We start from the raw sequence: 23,964 nt of genomic DNA on the forward strand, positions 1-23,964 counted from the left end.
GCGAAAATTCTTTCCTTTTTGTAGCCAATCACAGACCCGCTGGAACCCGATAACAAATTTCATTAGCAACTTCATGGCTCTGGCAAAGCTATAGACTCCTGGTCGCTTCACGGCTGTGTTGCTTCCCCATCTCGGTTTTAGGGTAAAAGTAAGCCGATTTTCAGAGATTTTCGGGTGGGGCCTGTTAGAATTGTGAAGTGGAAACTTTAACAAGCAATCTCCCACTCAACCGCACCGAAAAACCCCATTTTTTCCGGAGGTCGTTTTCGGATTGTAATCCGGAAAAGGACTCTAAAAATCCGGATTAGATCAATTCTGCTCAGAATCGCAAGGCGATTCCAACGGAATAAAGTCCGTATTTTTATCTTGTTTCGTTCCCGAGATAATCGGGATTGAAAATCGTGAAATATCACGAAAACCCAAAGTCTTCCCCTCCGATTGCATCGCTTTTAGCCGTATATTCGGCTTCTACACAAAAACTAATTGATACAAAATGTAGCCCTTCTATCCTTCTTTCAGAATCCATAGGGATTTTAAATAATTCTTTAAGATGTCCGAGATATCACGATTTTCGTGATACCCCCATTTCGACACATTTTTCAGGCATTTTATTCGGCGTTGCCGATTGCCGTATATGAGACTTCGCCCCCACTCCTTCGCTTTTTCCATTGTTTCCTATGTATCAAGTCCCATCTGTATCGATGTACAAGGCCTTTATACATAGGAAACAGGGAAAAAGCGAAGGAATGGACAGAAAAGGGGGCGAAAAGCACAAGAAGGAGAGGAATGTCTTATTGCCTCACAAGTTCAAATTAAGGCATAGAGTGCTATTTGCCAACTGTACAAAATTCCAAGCGCTAGAGGTACTTGTACTGTATTTTCAGTTTGCACCATCAGAAATAATAATAATGGCTTAATTCCTTTTTTATTATCTTTGGACAAGGTTGAGTCAAAATAATAATTTGGATAATTGAACAATAACTGGGAAGTTAGCTAACAAAGCCTTCTTATAACGAGACAAAACAAATCCCTTTCATCGCTAGCAGCGTCTTCTTACGTCCTTTTGTAGAATTTCTCCATTTATCATTTTAGCATTTACACGAAAATCATTTTATCATCATGAAAACCAAAAGCATACGTGACAACCACTTCGAGGAGCTTCATATTTGAGATAAATCTAGAGAGGCTTTCGGTTGATAACATGGTGCCGTTTGAGAGAGGGAAAGATGATAAAGTGTTTTCGTGGATAGCCAGGCACACAGTTAAAACATATTAAATATGAATTATTAACGCCGCTAATTTATTGAATAGTTCGCTTTGGCATGAGAAGCTTGTTGGTAGTTTAAATAGTCAAAGCTTACAACCAAAATTATATTTCAATGCTAAAAAGATTTTAGTTGTTGAACGAATGCCATGCCAAAGGCGACAACAAGGGTCCATTGGAACCAACTGCTGGTAACAGTGCTTGAGGAGGACCAGCCACATTCCAAATCGTTTTTCAGTACTGTTATGAAAGGTTTTTCACCTTTGTTGCGGCAACTTGCTGCACGGAGATCTCTGATAATGGTTTGATAGCTGCTGCATCGATCTTTACACATTGATTGACGCCATTTGCGCATCCAAAATTCCACCCATCTGCGAAATTACCATAAAGTTAAATTAAAATCTCACTATGATGATCTGACGGGATTTACAACTAAATTTAAATGTATCATTGGCAATAAAATTTTAATTAATAAGTTAATATCTTATTTAGTAAGTTTGTTCTATAAGTCAAGTAGGATTACATAATTTGTTAACATCCTAAACCAGTTTTTTTTTTAAAGTTTCTGAATGTCTGTTAGTTTCCACCAGTCACAAATTCGTAATGTTAAGCCAATAACGTGTGAACATAGAAAGAAAAAACTAACCCTACGCTGCAGTCACAGCTCCAAGGGTTGTCCGCCATATGTAATTGAGTTAGGAAAACTGAACCGCTGGTTCCGGGATGAATAGTGGTTGATGGCTCTGCCACAGATGATAATTTATTATGGCGTATGTCGAGTTGGAGCCAACGAACATTGCCAAGATTTTGGAAAAGTGCCCTACTCAATTCTGTTACACTGTTATCTCGCAATGTAAGAGTCAACGATTTGCCTTGAATATCCTTTACAATGGAAGGTCGAACGGTGGGACAAAAATTGCTTCAGCGATGTTAACTTACATTATGGTTTTATTATAGTCACCTTAAGAGCGTTGCCTCCAATGGTTTTTAATTTATTGCCACTGATTGTAATATTACCTAGTTTAAATGGTAACTTTCCTCTTAACTGATTTTCGAATGTTCCAGCTTCAACCTGTAGCAAAAATTTCATATGTAAGTCACGCTTAAAACTCACGAACTAATCCGTCAGAAATGTTTTCTTCCGCATTTACATCGATTTCAAGATGCTTGATGGCATGGTTGAAATCCAAAAGTTTAGGAATATCCATGCCCTTGACTCTCTCATATGTCCCAATTGCCAAGTGCCGAAGATTGGTCATCTGGAAAAGGCTTCCCTCCTTTTGAAGAAAAATTTTATTATGTGACAATTACATGAGGACTTGAGGTGGCCGGCATAGCGAAAGTAGTATACCTCAAATGTATGCAGTGGAAGATTTTTAATGTTCAAATATTCCAGACTTTTCATGCTCGCTAGTGTTCCATTTGCCATAACTGTTAAATTGTTACCACTTAGATTGAGTGATCTTAGTTTTGACGCTGTGGACCATGGCGATTCTGGCAGTACTGTTAGCTGGCAATAGCTTATGTCAAAATCTTTGAGATTGGCGTATCGAGTAAAGAAATCTGAGGGCAAATTCTCCACCCTTCAATACCAACAGTAGTTTCAATAGATTAAAGGAAAAAATTTTACATTTTTTTTTCTTTTGTTAATTATGTTATACTTACGTATTGTAAGAAATGTTGAGTGAAAGTAACTCCGGTAGATGGAAATCACCGAGATTTATACTTCCTATATCTGCCAAGTTAAGATGCACCAATGATTGAAGGAGGTTATCGAATATGTGATCGGCAACTGTTTGAATGGGATTGCTGCTTAAATCCAGATAAGATAACCGGTTCAGTGAAGAAAAGGTTTTCTCGCTCAATGTTGAAATCGCGTTGTTGGAAAGGTCCAAATATACTAGGTCAGTTAATTTCTTCAACTACATAAAAAAAAATATAAAAAATATACTTGTTTGGATTAGGGTAAAAATAGTTGTACTTTTAAGTATTAATTTTATTAATTATTTTTAGTAATATTTTTCAATTAAACAAAATGTTACTTTATCAATTAAACAAAATATCACTTTAGATTTAGCGCAACCATCCGGTGACACACGATGAACCAATGTTACAGCAATTGGATGCATTTTTGCTACATTATGACTTATGACAGTGAAAACATTCACTGAGTCGTTTTTCGACTCTCTTTTCAACTAAAATCTACAAAACTAAGGATTCAGCGCTAGTTACCTGATCTGGGGTGATTGAGGTGATTTCATTATGAGAAGCATCAAGGTGTCGGAGAGTAGTAGCGATGCGACTGAGACATCCGTCAGGGATTTTGCTTATCTGATTATGTGAGACATCGAGGATTTCCAGCTGAGTATCTTTAAACAGTGTGTCGGGCAAAAATCGGAGCCTATTGTGTGAAATATTGATAACACGAAGCGTCGATGAACGACTCAACATGTCTTGATATATTTCACTAATATCATTGTGGTCAAGTAAAAGTACTTGGAGACTCTTTGCATTAGCAAAAGCATCTGAATCAACCTACAATGAAAAATATTTGCGATTTCAGTTATCCTATTTTAGCTGTCCTTTTTTTCTGTTGCAAATTTTTTTATAATATTTTATACCAGTTGGATATTGTTGTCTGAGATATCCAGCCATAGTAAATGCTGCATATCACTATATACCTAAACAAATGGATGAAAAATATTTAAAGATTACTTTGAAAAATAGCTTCAAAAAAATAGCTAATAAATGATACAAAAATTTTTATTTACATCTCTGGAAATATTTCGAAGTTGATTGTGCTGCAGGACTAAGTGAGTCAATGAGCTGCGGATAGGCTCAAAGTAATTGCGGGAAATGAAAGATATGTTATTATAACCCAAATCCAGGGAACGGATGCTAGAATATGACGACCATCCTGTCCGATTCGAAGACAGCTGCTGAATAAGATTGTGACTGACATCAAGTTTGATAGCAGACAATGTGCCAACCTGATCCAACCAGTCAAATGACAACTTTTCCAAGTTGTTATGACCGAGATTGAGGGTTTCTAACTTGGGCAAATTGTGAAAAGCTTCTGCTTCGATAGTGTTAATCATATTTCCTTCTAGTGAAATGTACTCCAGACTTTCGATATTTTGAAATGCTCCCTTGGCAATGCGGTTGATCTTATTGTCTTCAAGATTCAAAATTTTCAAATGCGGCAAGTCAGAAAATGTTTGCGCTTCAATAGCGTTGATAAAATTAAAGTTCAAGGAGATGTTAACCAAGTTTGGTGTATGCTCATTATCGAACATTTGTTGTGGAACTTTCTCTATTGAGTTATCTTGCAGGTTGATGGATCGAATTTCTTTCATGGAATGGAAAAAGTCGTCCGGCAGATTAGTAATGCGATTGTTGCTAAGATCGATTGACTGAAGAGCGATGAGTTTTTTGAACGGATCTGATGACAAAGTTCCAACTCCGATACCATTCGTCAAATGGAGATGAGTGAGAGATGTCCCCACATCTGCAAAAGCGTCCGCTTCGATCTGAGAAATGCGATTTTCGGACAGATCTAAAACCTTGAGACCTGGTACGTGTCGGAAAGAATTAGACGAAATAGTCTTCAGTTTGTTTTTCGACAAACTCAAATGTTCTAGGGCAGCGCCGAAGCCTTCAAAGTCACCAATGGAGACGCGGTCATTCAACGAACTCAAACCCAGCGACCGTAAGTTGCGGATGTCGTTCATTTGCTTGACGGGTATCTGACCCATTTTTTCTCCAACCAGATTGATTGTTTGCAAGGTGTAACGAAATCCGCTGAGAACTTCCTCAGCTTTGAAAGTAAGCGGATTGTCATTCAAAATGAGCGCTTTCAAAAAGTCGAATTTGTCGAGTAAGTTTTCGGGCAGTGTGCTTAGGTTGTTGTAACTCAGATCGAGTCGCTGCAATGAAGATTCTAGCCCACGGAAGGATCTCGCGTCGACGCCGTGAACGGAGCAGTCACTAAGACTCAAGTCTCGAATTTTGGCATCTTTGAAGGCATCCTCTGCAATTTCTCTGATCAAGTTGCCGTTAAGCGAAGTCTTGTTAATGAGATTGAAATTTTGAAACGCGAACGGAGGTAAGTTGCCGATCATGTTGTTGTCAAGAATAAGTGTGTCGATGGAGATGCGACCTTGGAAGAAGACGTCGAATGTGGTGCTGATGCGATTGTTGGCAAGATTGATGGTATTAAGGGATCTCATCTGTGCCAAACTGATGAAAGGAATATGCTCGAGAGCATTGTCGGCTAGATTGAGATGAGAGAGCTTTAAGGTGCCACTACTACCGAGTGGAGCAACAGTGAGAATGCTATTTCCGCGTAAGTCGAGACGTTCGAGCCGCTGAAAGCCGGTGAAGGACTCCAGCTGCAGTGTAACCAGATAATTATCGGCCAGTGACAAATGCTGGAGTGAATCTTCTACGCCAGAAAAATCTTCGCGATTCACTTCGACGATGAGATTGGCCCCAAGATCCAGTACTTTCAATTTCTCCAAGTTCTGTAAAGCCTTTTGCGGCACGCGTTGCAAGCGGTTGAATGGCAAGTACAGTTCTCCCAGTGAACGTTCGAGACCGGCAAAAGCCATCTCCGGGACACTGTACAAATGATTATTGCGAATATCTATCCGCCACAAGCCTAAAAATCAAAGATATTGCATTTGTCTTAGTTTTTTTTTACTTTTTCCATGACATTAAATAAAATTGCAATTTAGGAAGTTAATTTGATAGTAGCCAACAGGCAACAGCACATATTTATGTATAGCAGTTTCGTATACATCAAAAGTATAATTTGTATACGTAGATAATATGTATCATGTATTAAATATTAGATAAGCCTACCATCAACTAGATATGTTATATGTATAAATCTATTTTTCTTACACACGATCCCCCATAAAAATCATTATAAAGGTGCTGCTAAATAATGTATCATAATATTCATTATTCTATCTAAGCAGATTCTTTTTTATTAAATACAAGCGAATCCCCATCATTTTATAGGAACATGCACACAAAGGTCGTATGTTGCTAGTTGCTACTATACACATTAGTAAATTCTCGTTGTCAATTGCTTTCTTAACTAGGCTAGTTATGCATTCTCTACATAGAGTAAATACAAGTAAATACGATTACACAACCGAAAATCAGACGAGTCTTGCTCTTACCTGTTCGATGGAATGCATTTTCTTCTACTCTGCGAAGCCCATTGCGTCTGAGATTGAGGGCGAAAGCTTTGGTGTTGTTGATTCCCACCGGGACGTTGGCCAAAGGAATATCCTCACAATAAATCAATCCTACTTCAGGTCCTCCTCTCGAGCATCGACACAGCAAGTTGAACGGGCAGGGCTGCAGATTCTTCGTCTCATCTTCTAGGATGCCGGTGGTAGCCCCCACGAAGATGGCACAAGTGACCAGTAGCGAAGCGATTACCATGATGGAATGACCAGTGTTGGTCACTTCCCTGCAGTACATTCGTCTGGGGAGCATCGTTTTCTATACAAAATTGAATGAGTATAACTGAGGGTGGCGTTGCTTGGTAGGTAGCCTACGTCGAATTTCCTGCAAAGCCAGGTGCGTGTCCCTTTCCTCGCCCAACACCCCATTCACCTCCCTTTCATTAGACTTTTTCAAGCTTATTATACACATCTAAAAGGATTACGTCGACCAAGGCTGTCTCCCTGCTCTTATGGCTTCTCAAATGCGGTGCCAGACAACGGTTCTCTAAAGGTTGGGCCATCATCGAATAGAACAACTTTGTTTGAAGGAAGACTATCAAATGAGCTTGTATGGTAGACGTGTGCCTTATAACTTTCCAGGGAGCTTTTTTTATACGCATCAAACCCTCTCAAATATGAAATTTAGATAACTCGCTCATCTTTACAATTCAACGCCTGAAACTCATAGGGAACGGTATCGACCGATATAAAGATCAGCTGCATAAATTTGGTTCATTGATGGAAGAGACATTTCGGTGCAGTATTTTAATTGCAAGATGGCGCTAATAGAAAAATGTTCAAAATCGTGTTTTAGGATAGGTTTTTGGTTCTAGTACCGGTAATGTCAATTGTGTTACAGTTTTTTTTTTCTTTTGAATCATTTGAAAAATTTCTTTAAAAAAAAAAATTACCAACAATTTATCCGTATACGTTTAAACATAGCTACACGGATAAAGTCATTTCGATTTAACAATAAAACTGTGTTCTCGCCGACTCGCCGACAAATTTGTTAGCAATCAAATCTATTTCAGTATTTCTATAGATGAATCACTCACCGTTCAACAAACGCGCTTCCTTTGGCATCAACCAAGAAAAAGAAAAGTGAGAAAATCTCTGAACCGACTCGGGCTCTCTTTCCACACTTTCAACTGATGAATATACTGGTGGTAATATTGTGCAACGTTGTTGGAAATAAATAGAAGAGAAAACGCTCCCCCGAACTCCAAACTAGTATTGAACTTGAAGGTTTATATACTGTTCATAAAAGTCAGGGGACCGTGGCTTAAGTAGGCACGGCTGCTCATGCTTTGTCGGCTTCTTCGGGTCTGACAAAAATCCCTCTCTATATACTTGAAAGGAGTGGGCTATGGAGGGCGCGAATAAACACCGAGCCTGTAAACACTTTCTTTGCCAACTCGAGTCGTACGTATCAATACCGGTATGGACTATTGTTCAAGTTGAAAAAGAGAGTATACTAACGGAGAGCTGCATAATGGGATTAAGTGATTTGGGGGTGTTACCTACCGTCGTTGTAATTTGCAAGGCTGGATAACATTCGCCGCTAATCATCGCGGCTTTGACCTTGCAAATGAGGACGCATTGCATATACTATACTGTATACACACTATGGGGAGTAATGATCGCCAACAGGAAGGAAGGGTGCAGTCGTGTAGTACCTATATGCACATTGTGTGTATGTGTGAGTGAGAGAGAGAGAGATCAACGATGACGGGAGAAGGGGAGAAATTGGATGCTGATTGCGCAGCACAACTCCGCGGCATGCTACTTCCCTCGTGATTGGTGGTACTCTCCATTGCTTGCTCTATTATTTGGGCGCTTTAATCCTCCCCGCTCCTCTTCTCTCTGTGATGGTGCGGTTTTACCAAGGGAATTACATGCGTACGAATAGAGCAGGAATAGAGAGTACAGAGTACAGACGATACACACGACACGTGAAACATCACCGATGAGTGACTACTGCTGTACATTATCAAGGAACCAACGACAAGGACTAAATTGAGCTAACTTTGGTAGCATGGCGCAGCAACAGCGTCATATTGTCAACGGTCTTTAATCAACATGCTCTCCTATCATCTCGGCAATTTAGTGCACAATCGCAGCTTATTGCTACGAGTGTTGCACTGCACGATGACAACGAGAACGCCGACAGGAATCAAAAAGAGGAAGAGAGCAGTGACTATATATTATAACGAGAGTGAGATCGTGTACAGAAAAAGTATACCAGTTTCATTTTGCATATTCTGGCTTGAAATCAACCCAAATCGTTTTAATGTCCACTGTAAAAACCTCATTATTTTTGGGGAGCAGCTAACCTAACCCACATTGACTATAGAATAGTTGTTTTAGAAAGCAATTTCATTTCAATGGAAGGATTACAAATAAGGATGCTTGGCGAATAAAGCAACGACAAATTGAAGTGTGTGTTTTTTTTGTTTTGTTTTGTTTTTGTTTTCTTTTTTATTTTATTTTGTTCCATTCGCGACTAGAAAGTAAAAGAAAAAACAAAAATGTACATGCCTTTGGGTGTTTTATGGTTTTGGGGTCACGTCTTGTCTAAGAGGTTTGCAAGTGAGGCCCTCCATGTTGATGTTCCAAACCGTGCTGTGGTAGGAGAACTATTATAATTCAATGGGATCGACGCCAGCACAGTGCAGCAGCAGGAGCTAGACTCTCGCTTAACAAGGCAAATGCCCACAGCAAGGGACAACTTAAAGACTTCATTATAGTCCACAATGACGAAACACGGCCACCGTCTGTGCCTTTGTTATACGGGTGGTTTTTCCGTCCTATATGTCCAAGGGAGACCGAGCGGCAACACCGGACGGCCTCTTCAGCACGCGTCGTCCTCCACTAACGACCTGACAAAACGCTTCACTGGACACCACTAGCTGGTCTTCTTCTTCTTTTCTATACTCCTCGACTTTCTCGGTAATGCTCGCGAGCTTAAGTTTTATGAGGCACGAAATATAATTCAAATAACTTGACCTAAGAGATGCCAGCTAAATAATGCATCACTCGAGGACGAATCATTCAAGAGTCATTATCAGTCATGATATTCCAACATTCATTTCAAGAGCACCCAGGCAAAGACGATGCACACAAAATGAAGGACTTTGCACAAAGCCGACACATTTGCCATGTATCGCAATCTTTAAAAGAAGCCCCATTAGTTTTTTATTTTTTTTTTATTTTATATGTAATGGTAACGGGTGAATACCATAACTACACGCTAGGGAAGAATTGTTTCATTTGACGCTGATTTGGACTTGGCGGTAAACTTATACTGACATTGTATTCATTTTTCTTGTTCTTGTTTGAGATTTATTCCTAAAATGACTTATGCTTTTGGCGCAGAGCGTAATCCAATGGAAGCAATGACATTTTCTCGCTCGGTTGCAGTAAGCAATAGAGCTAGGCCTACTTCAATATCTGATACTGGTAGACACATATCTCTCGATGGGGAGTTGTTTTTGAAATTCGTTGATTCCAGTTAGCTGCATTTTTCAGTCATTTTTGACGTAACCGCTTTCTCTCAGCCTCAGGATTTCATTTCCCGTCCGTGCAGCAATTCGATTCCATCGTGCCGAGAGAATTTCTCAATCTCTCACGTAAACGTCGATGAGTAGGCGGCCCGGCCGACTGGCTATATTTAAATATACATTGCACAATGCGCGTCGGAGCCTGTCAAAGCAAATTGACAATCCCTGCTGTAAAGTGATCTGATTTCCATTGTGAACACTTCATTTCGATTGCGTAGATTTGTTGGTTTTGAGGGGGGTTGGAAGCCTAGAAAGCCGGAACAAAAATAAGAACCAAGCATATAGAATCAATAAAAGAAAATCGCATTTGATGGCTGTTTGAATGTTAATGTATACAGTAACGTCGGCAATATCTCAATGCATAATACCATTCTCCGACCTTTTTTTTGGGTGGCTGGAAGATGATATTATATTGTCAAATTTTTTGCCCCCATGCAAGTCTCTGTTGCTTCGGCGCAGATGTGGTAGCTGGAAACCTCGGGACAATTCAGTTATAACCTTGGCGACCAATCAGCTTCGTTTGCTGCATCTAACTGGGTTGAGAGACTGCTCAGCATCTTTCGGCTTGCTTCCTCCCATCGCCGCTCGACTGTCAACTCACCGCCACATTCTATAAGCATACGTGTAAATACACGTGAATACCTAGTCAATCAACCAATCTCACAGTCAGACTCACACTCGCTCTCGCTCTCGTCTAGCAGCTTCCCACTTTACCGAGCTCAACAGTTGAACAAAACAGTGAAAACCTATTGTTTCAATGTCTACCAACACAATTTGACGGCAATTTGATTCCAAATTAAAACCACGAGTAACGAAAAAGGCTGGGATAATCGCGAACATTCCATTCGAATTTTGAAAAAATGGCTGGAAAGTTGCGATCTTTCTTTATTCGTGATTTGCTCGGTGAGACGATTTCAGCCCCCAAATCTAATATCGGTAAGTTTCGATTCACTATATTTTATATAGGTATTTTTACCTAATAGTTTAGGCTATACTACGACTTTGCCTAAAAGTTGTCTTATTATTTCGAACCTTATGTGTTGCTTGTCAGCCCGTGATGGTAATGACGGGCTGACACTATTAATAACGCATACCGTACGATACCTAAGTGAGGTAGGTACTAGGTAGTATTATATGAGCTATCACATCGCAATTAACAAAGAGAAATGGGTGACTGTAAGAGCCGTCAAGTGCTGCGCAGAGAAAACAGTGCAGCTAATGAGAGATCAAAGACTTGTTGGCATAGAATATTTCTGATAAAAATGAATATTGTTAATTGGACTGAATCGCTGGAGGTTCTTTGAACTGAACACTTGAGAGACTTGAGATGATGAGTAATCGCGCTGCTGCAAGGTGGGGATTTCCTCGGGTGTTGAGTAGACAATTCGTCTCGAAGATAACAAACACTGAGTGCACAAGTAAGAAAACGAGTAAAAAAGTCTCTAATGACTCCAAGACCAAGGTGTAAGATCAAGAAGCTGAAACTTCAAAGAAAAGCGGAATCCTTTGTTTGCTCTACACACTTCATCTTTCCCTCTTTCAACGACAAGTCCTTTGTTTTCTGCTATTTCATTCAGCGTCTTGACACTAAATTCGTAAGTGTTATCACGTTTGCAGCTTGGGCTTTTCTACAGACATGTTATATAACCTGTATAGTCGCTCTAACTTTCTAGTTTCTAACCTATTAGTGCATGAAATACAAGCAAGATCAGTATCATCATTTATCATGAGAGAATATTTTCACAAATCTTATTTCCCATAATTATAAAATTGCACATAAAAGGTAAACACATTTTAACATATGGAAGACGCGACGCATAGTGGACGATATTCGTAGCATCAAATGCGCACCTATAGAAAACGACAATGTAGCCCCGCCCCCTGTAAAAGGACTATGTAAGAATTTAAACGATTCTAGTTACTGGTGCTGGTGGAGGGATATAGTCATTAGCAATCGTTAGCTACGCAATATCTTTAAAAAAATACCTGGTGTGATTATACCAAAAGAGATCTATTTTATAGACTGCATGTGTCAATCTTTTTGAAAGTTAAAGCCTGATACAGAAGTATCAACGCATTGATAATTACTAGCAAATTTGTCGTAGCTTTACACGAGAAAGAGCTTAATGAGAAACAAATGAGCCGGGTTAGTTTATTGGTGTATAGAGTCATTAGGAAGGCTGACGCGCTAGCTTGTTTAAAAGGAAAGTAAAAAAAGGAAGAAAAAAAATGATAAAAAGACCCGACGTCTGATGTACGGATGTTAGGACGATTAGAGGTAATTGAGACACACAAAAGAGGAATAATTGCCATGCTGTGAATTGGTATTTTTCAAAACATCAAAGAGTCACCCCTCTTTCTCTTTCCTCGACAAACGGCACAGCTTGGCTGCTTGGCGCTTCTTCATCCTAGTTACCCCTCGACTCTCTCGAGCTCTAACAGTATAACGTTCTCAATCTCCTAACAGTCTCGCAGTTTCGCTCTCTCTCCCCTCCTCCATAGAATTCCTTATATACTCGCTCTTGATTTCTCTGTCGGTGTGTGTGTGTGCGCGTGCATGGCATCCACTTGACTCTTTCTCAAGCGATAACTTGTTAGACCAATCTCCTTACACCCCACATGACAAACAGATTCGTTTGTCTATTTCAGATCAGTTCTATCGTTGTTATTCGTTTAGATTTTCATTTTTTTCATTTTCATTTTTGTTGATTTCGCAGAATAAATTTTGAAGCCATTATTACTAAGCGGCCGTATTTATGACAGTCAATTTAAGCTTATTTTAGCTTCCGATGATGGTTACTTTGCTTGCTTGAAAAATCGTTCATCTGTAGTCATACACAAACTTTATAGTTCAAAGCGAATGATACGTCGATAAGCGGTATCATCGTCCTCGTGTTTTTCATTCTAGTCATTAGAACTGGCAGTCCGATCATGAACATGGTTCAATTCACTAATTGACTTAAATGGTCGTGTTCCTATATCTGCACACCAAAAATCAATTTCACTTTCAATTAATTTATCAGCCAATATTTTCGCTTTTTGAATTTTCGTCACCTTGTAACACTTGTACAGTTCAATTTCAATCTTTGATCTTCTTTACCATTTTCCTGGTTGTTTTTCTTAAATGAACGCACATTTCCATGGTTTTCATTAATCTTACAACTTCTTTAGCTAAAATAATTTTTTGGGATTAAAATGTTAAGTTGAAGCTCTTAAATAATTTTAAAAAAAATCCCCGTAAAATGTTAATAACATAAGACTAAAAGTGAACTCAATAATGAGCAATAAAAACAATTTTAACATGACTGATGACTTAACTACGTAGCTCGCAATCGCAACAAGTAAAAATAACAATATGCGGTGGAATCAATAACTTGAGCCGGCAATTCTTGTATGCATACCAAATTCTCGCCTTTAAATACTAAAATATTTAGGCCTAATCGACCATCTGTTTTTGTGGGTCATATTTGTATTTTCAAAATTTACAGATGAAGACGATTTGAACTCGTCTAGCAACGACGAAAAACTCTTCAGCAAAACTACCTCTCCCTTGTTCGTTAACGAGTCTTCCCAGAATGGACAGCACAACTTTAAGAAAGAAGAAAGCCAATTCAGCCGTGTTCATCGTCGGAGCTCTGAGCTGGAGGGGAGCATGCTCTGCAGCAACAAGAAACCTCGTCGTCGCCGAACTGCTTTCACCCATGCCCAGCTGGCATTTCTTGAGCGCAGATTTCGATCGCAAAAATATCTTTCAGTCGCAGACAGAGGAAACGTTGCAGAGCTTCTAAATCTCACTGAAACCCAAGTGAAAACCTGGTATCAAAACAGAAGGTATGTTCAACAAATGAAATTATGGCCTATAAGTCAATATGCCAGGGAGGTTTCCAGCGGCAATTGACCATTCTGAAATGGGTATAGAAAGGTTGACCATAAATATCACCATTTCGGTACAATCGGCGATGTCCGGAAAACGTGCTCTCTCCATCGCGTTATTCCAGCGTTATTCATGAAATCCACTTTTTCTATCACGCATTGCTTAGTTATGAAAGGCTTCTTAGTTCTTGCACATAAATACCTTTAATAAGACAAATTTGACACAAATAAATGTTGGTAGTCATTTCCAGCGATGGTTGCACATTTCCTAAATATGTCACAATATAGACCTGATTGATTTTTTATGGATTTGCATATTGGCATCTATTACAAACATATAGCCTATGTGTATATTTTGTCGTATCTAAGCGAATGGAGGGGAATGGGCCGTAAGTGTAACATCCAATTTAGGATACGGTATGTTTTCGTTCGTTGCTTCCGTTATGACATAGAAATAGAACTAGAGATTTCAAAAGGTGAGGAAGAACACTGAATGGCTTCTCGTTAGTGTAGGATTTCAATAGCTAGGCGGTTCGAAGGGAGACGTCACCTTAGTGTTTGCGTTCCTCTTCCGCCTTCCTTCCTCTGCCAACGATATCTGCATTCGTATGTCTTTACGGATGACCAGCGAGTTGTCTGATAGAAAAGTTTAGCGTATTTCCCAGATGCACAGTATTTGATGCGATTATTATTCGTTAGTATGTACTATGTGTATCCCTATATATACCGTATGGGTTACGTTTCTTTAATCCTATCTATAATATAGATCTTATCTATTTTTGGTTGGGTTTCATTGTTTTGCCAGTTCATACGTGTAAAATGTATGGGATTGAATACGGCATCTGAGTTACAAATATCCAAAGGAACAAGTAAATAGCCTAAACAAATTTATTTGAAATCAATTCGGCTGCGCAGTTTACAAGTCGAGACTGTCGTAGCCTATCTGCTTGTTGCGTCCTTTTGCGCCTATAGTCCAAGCCAGCCTTGACAACTTTAGAGAAGCAGCTAGCAGCTAGCTAGTTGTTTTTATGTTTCAGAAAAATGCATAATTATAAAACTGTTATTAAAATATGTACAATTCACACCCTTTGCCCTTTCTTTCGCCGGCTGGAAACAGAAGTTAAAAAACTCATTTATCGTAAGAACTACAACTCAAAACCGTGCACCGGTGCACAACGATTCGTACCAAAATTGTTTTACATACATTATACCACAAATTTTCTACATTACGGAAATCTATCTAAAATTATAACTGAAAAATCCAGCCGAAATGTTGTGAAACACAATTGGATGCAGGCACTCATAAATGGCCCATTTAAAATGGGCAAATATAAATACGATCTACATATTTAGTTCTATTGATAGAATTGCATAATAAGATACGTAAGCCGCGTATAAGCCTCATTCATTTGCTTCATGTAGTGTGTTCCGGACTCACTACCTAACAAATTACATTAAAAACTAATTGTTTGTTTGCTGTAAGACTAATCTCTTCAATTTTCTTTTGCGTTACATAGCCAACGTTCAAGTGTTATTGAAAAGAAGTAAAATATATTTTTGTTTGGGTTATGCATCCCTCTTTATACATTAAACAATTATACTTAAAAAAAGCAATTGAAAAATAATCATGGGATAGCCGCTAGTGGAATATATGAGCAAACAAACATTTTAAAAGTTACACAAATTCGTGGCTGCTGTTCAGTTAGCTTGCGGACATGCCCCTTTTTCCCCAGTCCCAGCCCCTTTCCCTTTCCGCATTCTTGACATGCGCTGACTATCTCTAACGACTGGTATAATGATGTGATAAGGTTTCAAGGGATGAAACAATTCGATTCTTATAGAAATTTATAGTAGACCCATCTAGTTTCTTTTTTAATGCAATGGAAAATGGAATCGATCTGCGGCTTTAAGTAACGTTGTATTATAGACGGACGGCCATAGAACTCGAAGCTGAATTAATTGGTATAACTCGTCAAAAGAGCCGTGAAATATACTGTATTTCAGAACTGACTTGACATAGCTGACCGCTGACCTACTACAAATCCGCAACGTGTGTTGTTGATTTACGTCGAACTTTTTCTTGACAGAACTAAATGGAAAAGACAAGCTCAGCAGCAACAGCAGACAGACCCAAGTATGGCTTCCTCCTATTCTGTTTCTGCAACACTGCCTCCGATGCCCGACAGCCGATCACCAGCTGCTTATTGCCAACCTTTATTATGCAGTAACGATCTCAACAGAAATCCGGAATCCTTTTTTCCCTACATTCGGGCCATTCCAACTGTATTCTCCACTAGCTGCCATTTCTCTTAACCACTCAGCAAATGAATTTTAATGAATAAAGCAATGATGTATTGATATATATATGAGTTTGTGTCGTATTATGGTATACCAATATCCCGACGTGTGCTCCACAGTGTAGTACGTACGTGTTCTCTCTCTTGCAATTTTCCGTTCTTTTTTCTGTCAAATTGTTATCGTGTGAGACTTTCTTATTTTAAAAATGGTATACCACTGAATACTGTAAAACTGCTAAACCTTCATTGTTGTGATTTTTGCTTATCACCTCAGCTTTGATTCGTTTTTTGAAACCAAATTTTATTCACGATCACACTGTATAATATTGGTGTTAACAGTGCGAATTTGACGATATGCATAAAATTATATTTCATTGTTATTACTTTTGGGTTTGGTTTGATTATTTTGTTTGAAGGGGGTGCGGGTCACGAGAAGCAACTAATAAAGCCAATAAGAGTTTTGAATTGCCGGAGGTTGTTGACTGGAGAAATACAAATGCAGAGGTAGACATTTTGTAGGGCATATGAGTGTGACTAGGTGTGTAAAGCCGGTTTAAAAAATCGATGACTGACATTTTACATTCACTGACCGGCGTCTGCCCAGCTAGTCGTGGACTCGTGGCTGCCGGCCCATAAACCACCGTTAATAGGTGCAGAGCCGACGGTAGGGAGAGCGCGGGGAAGTAGATGGGATTTTCTAGGTGAAATATATTTATTATAAACCATGAGCTTGGCGGGTGTTGTAGTATGTACTATGTAGCGAGGATTTGTATTGGAAGACAAGCGGAGCATGGCGCCGCTTACAGACGGAGCTCCGATTCCTGCCCTATTTGACACTTGTTATTTTATTACGAACGATACTATTTTATTTGCAAACAATTGCCAGTGAAGTAGTAAGTATGTGAAATATAGACCTGCTGTGCATGCTTAATAAACCGTTTAAACATAATTATCACGCTCAACCACTGCAAAACGTCAGCGACATCTGTTACTGGATAGAGAAGGCTTTACCAACCCATTTATCACTAAAAAGGTTTGCACTTTGCATGCAGATACATTGCTTACATTGTTTCGAGTATCTATCATTTATCAAGCGATTAAATCAACTGAAAATGGGGCATGAGAAAATAAATGTCAACTTGAAAATTTGTTCTGCTGTAACGATTTCTTTCTCTCGTATTTTTCTACTTGTTTATTTTTCGCTTCCGATGTAAGGTTTCTTTTCCCTGCATTCGGCTATCTACCACAAGGCAAATTCGGTCACTCCCATTTCTCCTCCTCTCTCGACGAATGGCGATGAGCAGGGCAAACGTAGCCCCTACCGTAGCCTAGTCGAGCCTAGTAGTACATTCAGTACAATGAAAATCAGCGGTCAGCGGTCATAAAAATATTACTTCAACTGAGCTTTAGATTTCTTCGGAGATACTTTATGAAGTACTTTATTAAGTAAAATTTGCAATAGTACCGTTAGAAGTAAGTTTTTTAAATAAAAATTTGCGCAAAGTAAAATGCACGCGCAACATGTGACTTACACGATTTAAAAATGATGATTTTTAAAATGAAAAACCAGACAAAAATAAGTTTTATACAAAGCACATAACCATCATAGCATAGGCGCTGATCGGCGCTGATAAACTTTCGTATAGACAGGTCTACTATAGTTGAGACATGAAAGATACTTGCAATCACCTATCTCACAATTTTGCATTGTCAGTTAGTAATATTTGTTTACCCAATGTCGTCAGCAATAATATGTTATTGATATCACGAGATCGTATTTGAGCCGTCCCACTGATAAGATGGTCAAATTGAGAGATGTCCTTCATGATTTCGATCTCGTACTGCTGTTAAAAATAAAGGACAGTGCGCGCTAGAATTTTTAGTACAACACAATCAATATGGAAGTGTCGGTGGCATTCATTTTATTTTTTTCATTTCCCCTACTGTCGACTTCTTTCCGATTAAGTGATGGAGAAAAGTTGAATGAAGTTTCCAACGCATTTCCACATCGTGCAAGCGAACGCGTACTCCAGCTGAGTGATTTTGAATCAGGTATAGCGAAATGTTATTGAAATATTTGTAAGGCTGTTGCTCTTTAAAGAAACAATTTATATTCAAAAGGAACCATGTCACCATGGATAGATGAATCAGCAGCTGATGCAAGATGGAATATAGAAGATTTGAGTACGCCCTTTGATCCCACGCAACCTGCTCCTACACCACCATCGGGTACAAAATACCTCCGCGTTAACCGTCCGACTGACACTTCTGGTTTGTTATTTTATGTTATAATCGTTTCCAATTTGAAATACAGATGCAAATCTTTTTATCTTTGAATAAGGTCAAGCTGTTTTACGATCAGAACAATTCACTGTTGATCCGGGAGATCAGCTTCGTCTATCCTTCTGGATACGATCAGGTTTTTGTGTTGACAATAACAATAACTTTTTGTGATTATTTAATTGATTGTGTTTTAAATGGTTTTAATTCTTTCTGCCTCAGATCCAACTCAAGTTAACAATATTCAAGTATATACGTTATTAATCTGTTTAAAAGGAATAACATGTTCATTATGTTAGTCTCTCATTTTCAAAGGTCTATTGGTCAAATAACGGTATTCAAGAGAGGATATTAAGTTTGGTAGAATATTCAACACCAACCAACTTTGAATGGCGTAGTATATCTGTTTTGATTCCAGCCACTCAATCCGCTCAAACGAGAGTGAGTTTTAATTAATTAAATCGTGTTTTCTTTTTTTTTTTTTACTTTTATTTCTTTTTGTCATTTTATAATTAGTATTATTTAAGGATAATTTTAATAATTTTAATTTAAAACAAACATCTTACGAGTTATTTAGATTTCGATATATGGGTTCTGTAATTCTGGCAATTCGGACGCTGTGGCAATCGATAATCTCGTTGTCGAATCATCAGGTAGGGCTGTCTTGAAGCGGAGAATTTTCCTTTTTATTTTATTTAAATTTCGTGGTTTTGTTTGTCATTTTGAAACGTGTTCCACATAATATTTTTAAATAGATCAAACGGTAACCCCACCGTTGTCAACACAAAGCACCGGTTCCACTTCTTCTTCATCAACGACTCCGCTTCCAGGTATTTATTTACCTTGCCACATTTACAATTTAAAAAGTGTTTTATGTAGACTTTCTCTTCTCTGCCCTGTTTCCTTTATAGGCTCTTGTCCCTCGAACCTCGGCTCGGAATCAGTCAGGTGTGAAACATTGAACGGAAAGTGTTACTGTTTCTCGCTTTACAAGGTAACTAAAACTTATACAAAATTAGGCATTCTTCTGCAAACATGATTTAAAATGATGAATACATTTATTATCCCGCCTTTCTTCCAAGGTTGACAGTTGGTATATTGGCGATTCGTATTGTCGAAGCAACGGAGCAACTTTACTCGGTTTAGAAACACAGACAGAAATTTCACTCATTGACAACTATATTACGAGTGCAAGTTCTGGTATCCACTATCCAGCACTTTTGATCTGCTTTTTTGCCGTTTCCATATTTTTATTTTTATTTATTATATTCAGATTAATATAAAGAGTTTCTTCTTCAGTTTTACTTATACTTTTTAATTCTTATTAAATTATAGGTCTAGATAAATATGCTTACTGGACTTCAGGGCAATGGGGAGGAACCGGTTACGTATGGACTGGATCTAACCAACCCTTTACTGCCACGTAAGCGTAGCCTCAATAACACTATAGCTATGTATAATCAGGACTAATATGCGCCAAATTTTTTTTTTTGCACAATACTAATCTCGTCAACAAATTTTGGCAACAAATACTTTGCTCGTGACGCGAACCGTGCTATTCTCTGTTTACTTCCTTGTTTTTCAAAGGAACTGGTATCCTGGTCAGGTAGTTCATTTAACTTTGGTACTAAAATGAACGTTATTTATTTTTATTTTTTTTTTATAGCCTGATGACATGGCCACTGGTTACTGCGTCAGGTGATATATATATTTTTTTCCTACGATAATTAGTAAATTGTTAAGAGTGATTCAAAGTTCCATGATTAAATTAAATTTCAGATTGTTTTATGGGACCGACTATGCTGGACGTTGGAGTGACATCATTTGTAGTGGCGAAGGCTATACCCCTTTCTATTTTATTTGTGAACTGTAAGGAAATTTAACAGTATAACGGCGGTTATTTAAACTTCCCTTTGATGTAAAGTTCCCTGCGTGAATGTTCCCTATAAAATTGAAATACCGTATGCCACTAAATTTATAGTAACATTAACAATAAATGTATTAGCTAAGCAAAAGCTATTGGTGATAATTTATTAAAAGAGAAATTAAATTTTGTAACCAAGTACCAAGAAGTACTTATTGTAGCAACTTGTAGTCTAGTAGTAGAAAGCAAAGGAGATAAATTTTAATCTGTATTTACAAATTTTTTTTTCTAAATTAATTATGAACGCCGAAGAAGAAATTTTTTTGGAAGAATCCACGCTGAAAAGAATTGAACATCTCAGCCTTGCTTAATGGAATTGAATAATTTAACTTAATATTATAGTATTTGAATAAATAATATAATAATTTAATCTTTTACAGGAAATTTTGTAAGAGAAAATTCTTTCCGTACAAAAAGTCATTATGTTCGTCAAGAAATAAAAAATACGAATAAATGTTTCGTTTAGATGGTGTGGTTCTTATTGAAGGGCGTTTGTTGATGTCTCTCTTTCTCTTTGGCTTTCATCAATAACATAACATCCAGCTTTACTCATTAATAATAAAATCATAATTAATAATCTAAGTACCGGTAGGCGTTGGCCTATAGTAAAAACTTGAAAATTAAATTTAGTACCGGTAGTTACTTAAATATCTACAGTATTTACTCTTATTTTTTTATCCATCGCTCATTTGGTCTTGATCATAATTAAGAGAATGTATAACCAATCTGAATGTATTGTATATCAAACCTGACTATATTGCGAAACTTTTACAGGAAAAGAAAACGATCGAGAAAAATTCCCGTTATTTTTTTTCAAACCTAATAAAATTCATCAAAGTAGAACGCCACTCGATGGTCTGATGACATGGACGAACAAATATTGATTTTCGTTTTTCTTCATCAAAAATTTTTTTGAATGTAAGATTGATTTTGTTTCCGCTTTCTGTTACATCTTTTTCAGTAACATCCTTTTTAGTAAGTTTATTTTTTTCTGCTTTAATTCTTTCTTCCATGTTCGTTGCTTTTTCCTCTTCAAGAATTTTGATGTTATCTTCGATTCGCTTTTTCATGGCGTCTAAGCTTTCCCAATCAATTTTGGTGGCCGGCAACCAACCAATTTCTTTACTAATCGATTTCTGGACCATTTTAAGTACATCTTCTAGATGGCGATTCGATTGTTCGCCGTCCTCTTTCAAGAATGCCGCTCGCAGTTGCTTGCAAAGGTTTCGTATCAAGGTACTACCTGATCATATTTATTTTAAAAAAATAGATTAATAAATAAAGGCGATTTTTTTTCTTCTTACCTGTGTTTGCGTTACGGTAACTTAAGAATCCAGGTACAGTGGCTCTTATATCAAGAACATCCGACACAGAAGGTCGTGGAATATCTGGGGGTTTTAAAATAACTTGTTGACGTTGAATTTCTTGTTTGACGCTATTATTAAAGAAATAATTGGTTATGCGGGTTAGTATCAGCCAAACTAAATTTCCTATTGATTCAGGCTTCTTTGGTGTAAGTGACTTTATTGATTTTTCCAAATCTTCTTGCAGTTGATTTCCCTGACAAGCTTGAATGATCCAAATTTTGGGCTTGTCAATAAGATCACGGCAATTGAAATTGTTAAATTGTTTCTTGACATCTTCAATCGACACCTGATCGCCGTCTGTGCCAAAAACTGTTCCTTCATCGCCGTGCGAGAGAATGCACACAACAAGAGAAGCATAATTGGAAAAATTTTTTTCTCTCAACTTTTCTATTTCATTGCAAAGTTGTTTCGCCGTTAAGTTTTTGTGGTTTTCCACGTCAAAGCCCATTTCTTTGAAAACGTCGTTTAATTCTTCTGCGTCTTTATTGGTACCTTCGCGGTTGTCGTCTTTCTGCAAATATTTATATGACAATTTTAAAATAATAATTCGATTTAGCCAGCAAATAAAACATTTTTACATTATCAAAAGTCTCTTGGTTGAAGATAACGCAGAGTCCCGGTTTTACTTCAGCTTGTAAGTCGTAAAGCTTGTAGTGTAATCATCGGGTAAAAAGTAAGCCCGACCAAGAATTGTTTTGAGAGCTGGTCTTTCTTCTGGGTCGTATTTAATCATATCCTTTACAAGACTAATAGCTTGTATTTCTTCAATTTCTGGTTTCCATTTGGCAAGATAGACTTCATAATAATGTGTTTTTACGTTAAGCTCTCGTTCGATTCCGTTGTCTCCAAATGGATGTTTGCCATTGGTCAAAACGTAGTGGAAAAAGCAGCCGAGAATAAACACATCTTCGGACGGATGTGTTTTAATCTCCTGAGGATCATTCTTGGGGGGATAGGGAGAAATCCATCCATCTGATCCTCTTTGGCCAGAATGATTAGGCTGCTTTCCTAAATGTTTACTCATTCGAAAGTCCGACACTTTGACCAGGTATTTAAAGCCTTCGCGATCAAGCCGTGAAAGCTGAGCGATCAAAAAGTTACTTGGCTTTAGGTTTCGGTGGACAAAGCCCATCGCATGTAAAAATGCAACTCCTTCTGTAGCTTGTCGTAATAATTCTTTTTTTCCTCCCAGTGATTCCTTGATTAATTTCGTGTCAATCTCATTCCCTTCCCAATTGTGTCCATTCCTTCTAATATCGTAAAGATCTTCTACGGAGCAAATGCACCATTCAGTAGCGACATAGCTATTTGAAATTTTTGAAACATTATTTTAAAAAATTACAGACTCGAGCGATAATATATAAATCTGCTTACTAAAACTCGCCATGCTTTATGAAGCAGAAGTAATGAATGAAACTTTTGTGCATGTGTGATGTTCTTTCTGGCTCACGGAGGAGTTCGATGTCTCGTTGGAACTCTAAATCTTTCTGTTGAACTCTTGCTACCTCAAACTTTCGAATGAAGGCCTTTGTTCCGTTTTCTAACTTACCACGGAAAATTTGACAAGTTGTATTTGGTTTTTTAGAGAACTTACTTTGATTTTTTGATTCGAAATATGTTATGTTTTCAACTTGGATGGAATTCTCGTCCGATTCTTAAAAAATACAGATAAGAAAATAATTAATTTGCAGCTAGCTGATATGTGGTGCTATATAGCAAAAAAAAAGTTACCATTAAAGTTTCGCTTCCTCTTATCTGATTCCCCAGAGGCCATGCTTAATTAACTCACTTTCTCGCTCTTTTAGATATTAATCACACTAGAACAGGTACGATTATAGAGAAATGTTTTTCAGCAGATCAAGACTTCAAAATATAATCGTAAGTGAGAGATGCGTGAATGAGAAAAGAGGGTGATCTCTATTTTCAATTTAGAAATAACGGAGGAAATATTGAACTTAAGGATATTCGATATATTACGATTATTTAAATTTTGACCGCACTATTGACTCCTTTTTATGCTCCCAGAACGTTACTTGATGTGTTGTGGATACTGCTCTTAAGTGAGAACTACTTATTGCAAGCAGCTCCCAAATCATGGGATAGCGAAGGCAGCTATCTCAGAACCCACAGAATAAAAAGATAGTGCTGAGATAGTATAT

General features: G+C 37.9%; 3 protein-coding genes across 6 annotated transcripts; 1 reads left to right on the forward strand and 2 right to left on the reverse strand.

Moving 5' to 3' along the window:
- Positions 1-858: 858 nt before the first annotated feature.
- On the reverse strand, positions 859-7,760 carry LOC124208771 (chaoptin-like). Its single transcript, XM_046606641.1, has 11 exons — positions 7,560-7,760; positions 6,454-6,781; positions 4,036-5,924; positions 3,886-3,945; positions 3,497-3,799; positions 2,930-3,186; positions 2,616-2,847; positions 2,416-2,541; positions 2,226-2,336; positions 1,911-2,146; positions 859-1,635 (listed from the first exon to the last, which is right to left on the reverse strand). The coding sequence occupies exons 2-11, from the start codon at positions 6,773-6,775 to the stop codon at positions 1,383-1,385; spliced, it is 3,789 nt and encodes a 1,262-aa protein (XP_046462597.1). The 5' UTR covers positions 6,776-6,781; positions 7,560-7,760; the 3' UTR covers positions 859-1,382.
- Positions 7,761-18,062: 10,302 nt separating this feature from the next.
- On the forward strand, positions 18,063-20,529 carry LOC124208772. The gene is made up of 13 exons (XM_046606642.1): positions 18,063-18,286; positions 18,356-18,505; positions 18,576-18,653; positions 18,737-18,762; positions 18,830-18,955; positions 19,092-19,167; positions 19,270-19,344; positions 19,426-19,508; positions 19,597-19,714; positions 19,850-19,937; positions 20,102-20,120; positions 20,181-20,212; positions 20,294-20,529. The coding sequence occupies exons 1-13, from the start codon at positions 18,133-18,135 to the stop codon at positions 20,385-20,387; spliced, it is 1,119 nt and encodes a 372-aa protein (XP_046462598.1). The 5' UTR covers positions 18,063-18,132; the 3' UTR covers positions 20,388-20,529.
- A 625-nt stretch (positions 20,530-21,154) lies between these two features.
- LOC124208773 (serine/threonine-protein kinase/endoribonuclease IRE1-like) lies at positions 21,155-23,896 on the reverse strand. Of its 4 annotated transcripts, XM_046606646.1 has the most exons (5): positions 23,537-23,895; positions 23,180-23,459; positions 22,384-23,109; positions 21,743-22,316; positions 21,155-21,681 (listed from the first exon to the last, which is right to left on the reverse strand). In XM_046606646.1, the coding sequence occupies exons 4-5, from the start codon at positions 22,251-22,253 to the stop codon at positions 21,242-21,244; spliced, it is 951 nt and encodes a 316-aa protein (XP_046462602.1). In that variant the 5' UTR covers positions 22,254-22,316; positions 22,384-23,109; positions 23,180-23,459; positions 23,537-23,895; the 3' UTR covers positions 21,155-21,241. The 4 variants fall into 4 exon arrangements, with proteins under 4 accessions (XP_046462602.1, XP_046462600.1, XP_046462601.1 ...); XM_046606644.1 differs by lacking the exons at positions 21,155-21,681; positions 21,743-22,316 and having other exon boundaries at positions 23,537-23,722; positions 23,783-23,894; XM_046606645.1 differs by lacking the exons at positions 21,155-21,681; positions 21,743-22,316 and having other exon boundaries at positions 23,561-23,896.
- Between the last annotated feature and the right edge of the window lie 68 nt (positions 23,897-23,964).

The sequence above is a fragment of the Daphnia pulex genome, chromosome 12 (assembly GCF_021134715.1).
Source record: "Daphnia pulex isolate KAP4 chromosome 12, ASM2113471v1".
In the NCBI taxonomy this organism is placed as follows: Eukaryota; Metazoa; Arthropoda; class Branchiopoda; order Diplostraca; family Daphniidae; genus Daphnia; species Daphnia pulex.

What these genes read in the sequence shown, in the direction of transcription:
- LOC124208771 (XM_046606641.1), bottom strand. Translation starts at nt 6,775, where the DNA reads ATGCTCCCCAGACGAATGTACTGCAGGGAAGTGACCAACACTGGTCAT. An exon ending in AAATGCATTCCATCGAACAG is followed by an intron (nt 5,925 to 6,453) that starts GTAAGAGCAAGA and finishes TTTGATTTTTAG; the next exon opens with GCTTGTGGCGGATAGATATT. An exon ending in CCTCAATCACCCCAGATCAG is followed by an intron (nt 3,187 to 3,496) that starts GTAACTAGCGCT and finishes TTTTTTATGTAG; the next exon opens with TTGAAGAAATTAACTGACCT.
- LOC124208773 (XM_046606643.1), bottom strand. Translation starts at nt 23,579, where the DNA reads ATGGCCTCTGGGGAATCAGATAAGAGGAAGCGAAACTTTAATG. An exon ending in GAGGAAGCGAAACTTTAATG is followed by an intron (nt 23,460 to 23,536) that starts GTAACTTTTTTT and finishes GTATTTTTTAAG; the next exon opens with AATCGGACGAGAATTCCATC. An exon ending in ATAAAGCATGGCGAGTTTTA is followed by an intron (nt 23,110 to 23,179) that starts GTAAGCAGATTT and finishes AATTTCAAATAG; the next exon opens with CTATGTCGCTACTGAATGGT.
- LOC124208772 (XM_046606642.1), top strand. Translation starts at nt 18,133, where the DNA reads ATGGAAGTGTCGGTGGCATTCATTTTATTTTTTTCATTTCCCCTACTG. An exon ending in ATCCTTCTGGATACGATCAG is followed by an intron (nt 18,654 to 18,736) that starts GTTTTTGTGTTG and finishes TTTCTGCCTCAG; the next exon opens with ATCCAACTCAAGTTAACAAT. An exon ending in GCCACTGGTTACTGCGTCAG is followed by an intron (nt 20,213 to 20,293) that starts GTGATATATATA and finishes ATTAAATTTCAG; the next exon opens with ATTGTTTTATGGGACCGACT.